This window comes from Paramisgurnus dabryanus, chromosome 19, assembly GCF_030506205.2.
Source record: "Paramisgurnus dabryanus chromosome 19, PD_genome_1.1, whole genome shotgun sequence".
Classification (NCBI taxonomy): Eukaryota; Metazoa; Chordata; class Actinopteri; order Cypriniformes; family Cobitidae; genus Paramisgurnus; species Paramisgurnus dabryanus.
This window is the reverse complement of record NC_133355.1, coordinates 5,238,221-5,242,555: the sequence shown is the minus strand read 5'-3', so window position 1 is coordinate 5,242,555 and position 4,335 is coordinate 5,238,221. Positions and strand designations below refer to the sequence as shown.

The 4,335-nt window shown below is 35.6% G+C and overlaps 1 protein-coding gene across 1 annotated transcript; it reads left to right on the top strand.

Annotated features, from left to right (window-relative positions):
- Positions 1 to 237: 237 nt before the first annotated feature.
- Positions 238 to 4,335, top strand: LOC135775570 (uncharacterized). The gene is made up of 2 exons (XM_065285898.1): positions 238 to 261; positions 2,292 to 4,335. The coding sequence occupies exon 2, from the start codon at positions 2,311 to 2,313 to the stop codon at positions 3,211 to 3,213; it is 903 nt and encodes a 300-aa protein (XP_065141970.1). The 5' UTR covers positions 238 to 261; positions 2,292 to 2,310; the 3' UTR covers positions 3,214 to 4,335.

The window sequence follows — 4,335 nt, the reverse complement described above, 5'->3', positions numbered from 1 at the left end:
ACATCAGGAATTTCAGTTTAAAAAGTTGAACTCAGTTGACACAGACGTGACACTGATAAAAAATGACACAGAACTTGCAGGACTTGAAATTTTTTCAAAGCATACCTCATTACTCCCCTTATTGTAGTATGAATGCTGGTGGCATCAGGGAAATGCAGATGCTTAAAAAAACAAGGGTGTGTTTTTCTGTATATACAGTATATAAAGATGTCCAGACATCTTTTTACTCACTGAAGAGAAGACACTTGTGCTCAAATCAAAGTAAGTGCATTTACTCAAAACTAGTCATCTATTTTAGCATTAACTTAAACAGCATCTTAGCACTTGTCAAGGTTTAAAATCACACAAGCTGAAACATCTTGTACAGCCAATTTATTATATAAAAAAATAAAGCACTGCAGAATAATTCTATAGTTTGTTTTATTTGTTTTCCTTACAGAAAGATGTATTTCATATGTGCAAATTCACAGTGAAACCCATAAAAATCATTTTTTTTAACATGTGATTAATATGGCTTCCTGTAAGCAAAGGCGGACACTACTTGAGTATTTTAAGTAAATTTACTAAGCATTGTGTGTTTGTCTTGGGAAAAATGTACTTTACTTTACTAAAAAATGTTCACTACATTCTAAAGCATAGAATCTTTCATATTGCATATAAAAAATTGATTTAATACAATTACATAAAAATTGTGTACAAAAGTACTTTTTACTTAAAGGTGCAGTGTGTAAATTTTAGCAGCATCTAGTGGTGAGATTGCGAATTGCAACAACGGTCAGCCCACTGCTTACCCCGGATTTCCACCAACTGCGAAACGGCTGCAGATCGGCTCCGCTGCATTACGGCTCCGCACTCCGCCGTCCGCCAATACCCACCAGTTCCGTATTTGTTGCAGAGCGGCTGCGTGCTGAAGTGACAAGGACCCATGAGGTCTCGCAAATTCACGTAATGATCGCGCGATACCTAGTTCTGTCTCCACCCATTATGCCATTGAATTATGACGTTTTTACAAACCAGCCCAGATCACAACACGAGATCTCGCGTAGACAGAGCAGTACATCAAATCCATCCAAAATTCAAAAAATAAGAAAGTCTAAAACCATTTATTTATGCTCTATCTTTAAGTATTTATTTGAAACTCCCCCTGGCTCTGTTCTTGTCTATTATTTGTTGTTTCTGTATTAATGACTTTATTTGTGTGTGTTTGTAATGTTTGTATTGCAAAGATTGGATAAAGAAAAAAAACACGAGTTCTCGTGAATTCAGGTATGATCACTTGATAAAGTCATGGCTCCGCCCTGCGGAGCTGTCCGGCATCCGTCAAAAATAGAAGCTCTGCGTATTTGTGCCGGAGGGCTGCGAATGGCCGGAGCTGTGACGGATTCGGAGTGCAGTCAGTGGAAATTCACACATTGACTTGAATGGAAACCGAATGGAAACCGTTCCGCAGCGGATCCGCAGCCTTTCTGCAGTCGGTGGAAATTGGGGGTTACCCCTCGCTTATGAAACGCATAGAGAAGCTACAGTAGCCACCCCCGGAAAAAACATGTCATCGTCGGAGACAAAAATTTTGTCCGTTAAGGGCTTCTGTAGACACGTAGTGGCACAAAATGGTGACTTCAACGTAAGGGGACCCTCATGCATGTAGATAAAAACATCTAATTTTAAGGTAATGAAAAGATAACGATTCATTATAAAAAGGTCTTTATAAACCCATGATAATGTAGTTTTGTATATTATATTGCATTTCTGTCAAGAGATTCTTTTAAAAATTACACACTGCACCTTTAATGAAAGTAAAAAAATACTAGATGTTTACTTAAATATTAAATATAAACCAAAAACTTAAAATTACGAAATGTAGTGGAATAAAAATTATGATAATATGCTTTGGAATGTATGTTTTCCAAAGAAAAACCCTGATAAAATACAAATACTTGAAAATACTTAAAATACTTTTGTGTAGAAAGTAAAAATACTTAAGTAGTGTTCGCCTCTGCCTGCAAGGGTGATTATATGAGCAAGTGGCACAAAAACCCCACCAAATCAAGCAATATGTAATCTGATTGAGGAAGGATTATAAGACAATTTTTAGATAAAAAAAAATTTTATTTACACAAATATATTAAATAAGAATTCAAGCACATGAGATCCAAAATGTTTAAATGTTGACAAACTAGATTTATTAACACTAAATTAATACATTCAGAACAGATTCAAGAGTATTTCATAAATAAATATTTTCAGAGACGTCTGTGATTGCTAACTATTTTATTCTTATTATACTGCAGGTTACTACACAACACCATCATGGCAAAGGCCAACAGACCAACAAATGAACTCAAAATTATCACCATCAATATTAATGGGGGATTCATGAGAAAATTTGGAAAAAATGAAGATGGTTTTCTTGACTTTATCAATCAGTATGATGTTATAATGCTGCAAGAAACTCATTTGACGATAAACAATTTTAAGGAGGAAAATGTAGGCATCAATCCTAACGGCAGAACCTACCCGACATTTTACTCCTCAAGAGAAAGAGGGGTTGCCATTATTATAAACACAAAACATGAATTGATAGGTGATAGTTTTTTTAATGATGGGAATTACATTGGGGTACGGGTGATGATTAAGAATCGCCTATATATATTTGTGAGCTTTTACTACCACCAGAATGAAACCAATGAGCTTCTAAGTCAGTTTTTGGATGACATTAGATACAAACACGGTGTTCGTGTTATTGGTGGAGATTTCAATGTGACAATTAAACCCGGTTTGGATATCAAGAAACACAACAAATCCCATGAAAAACGGAGAGAGACCTTCAACCCAGTTTGGCTAAAAAGATACAAAGATGTCTGGAGATATAAGAACCCGGATGTTGCGATAGAAAAAGGATGGACAAAGAGTACCCAACACACAGGTCAACTAACCAGACTTGACTACTTCTTCATGAACAAGAATCATCTGTCTCTGGTGACAAATTGTGAAATACCCAAAGATATACTGCCAACTGACCACAGAGCTGTTCAACTTATTTTAACATGTGATGAGCAGAAAAAAGAAGAAAGGAATGATGATGTGAAAGGGGGGGAGATGGGGGATGAGAAGTTGGAAGTGGAGATGGTGGAGGAGGTAAAGGAGAAGAAGGAGGAGGAGGAGACGGATGAGGAGAAGTTGAGTAATTTGTTAGAGAATCTGCGTTTTTGAAAACGTTAGCAATATTTAATTAAACATAAACAACATGCAAAGATATCACTGTAAGATATCGAGGTGTCTTGATAATATTACTATTTGGTGACAGCACTAGACAAGACATGAACCTGTGTCCTTTTCTGTGGAATTTTAAATAAATATTTTGATATTTTTCAATACTATTCCTATGTAAACCTTGCATGTTCAGTATATACTGAACTGTGTTTATTGTTGACTTTTAAGATTTCAAAATGCTAAATGCTTTCTTATTTGTAAGTGGCTTTGAATTCTGCTAAATGCATAAATGTAGAAATAATACTACTATTAAACAATTTCTAAACCATCCGGGGCAGTTTCCCGGACGGGGTTTAAATTTATCCAGGACATGGCTTTAGTTATATTAGGACATTTAAGTGTTTTTTTCAACAAACCTTACAAAAACGATATTGGTGTGCATCTTGAGACAATATGATATATGTTAAGATATATCAGTACAAATGTTTTTAAATAAGGGTAGCTCAAACATACATTTTAGTCTGGGAATGTCTTTATGTCTTTGTGCAAGTGCCATGCAGATATTTATGTTGTTGTTGTTTTGCATGTTAAAATTTATTTTGCAAATAATCAATTTTGTACATCTAATTACATTAAAAATCACATATGTCTTTGTAATCTCTAATAATGTCCAAATCTAAATTTTTACCCAGTTAAAGGTGCAGTGTGTAATTTTTAGAAGGATCTCTTGACAGAAATGCAAAATGATATACAAAACTATATTATCAGGGGTGTATAAAGACCTTTCATAATGAACCGGCATGTGTTTATTACCTTAGAACGAGACCTTTTTATCTACATACACCGAAGGTCCCCTTACAGGGAAGTCACCATTTTGTGCCGCCATTTTTCTACAGAAGCCCTTAACGGACAATTTTTTTTACTAAGTTGTCTCCGACGATGACATGTTTTTCTGGTGGCGGCTACTGTAGCTTCTCTATGTGTTTCAAAAGCGTGGGGTGAGCAGTGGACTAAGCCATTGGTTGCAATTCGTGACCTCACCACTAGATGCTGCTAAAATGTACACACTGCACCTTTAAGTACACGGATGCATAAAATAAATGATCAACGTCTTACCTGGAG

Excerpts from the sequence above, each read along its gene's own strand:
- LOC135775570 (XM_065285898.1), top strand. The coding sequence starts at position 2,311 with ATGGCAAAGGCCAACAGACCAACAAATGAACTCAAAATTATCACCATC.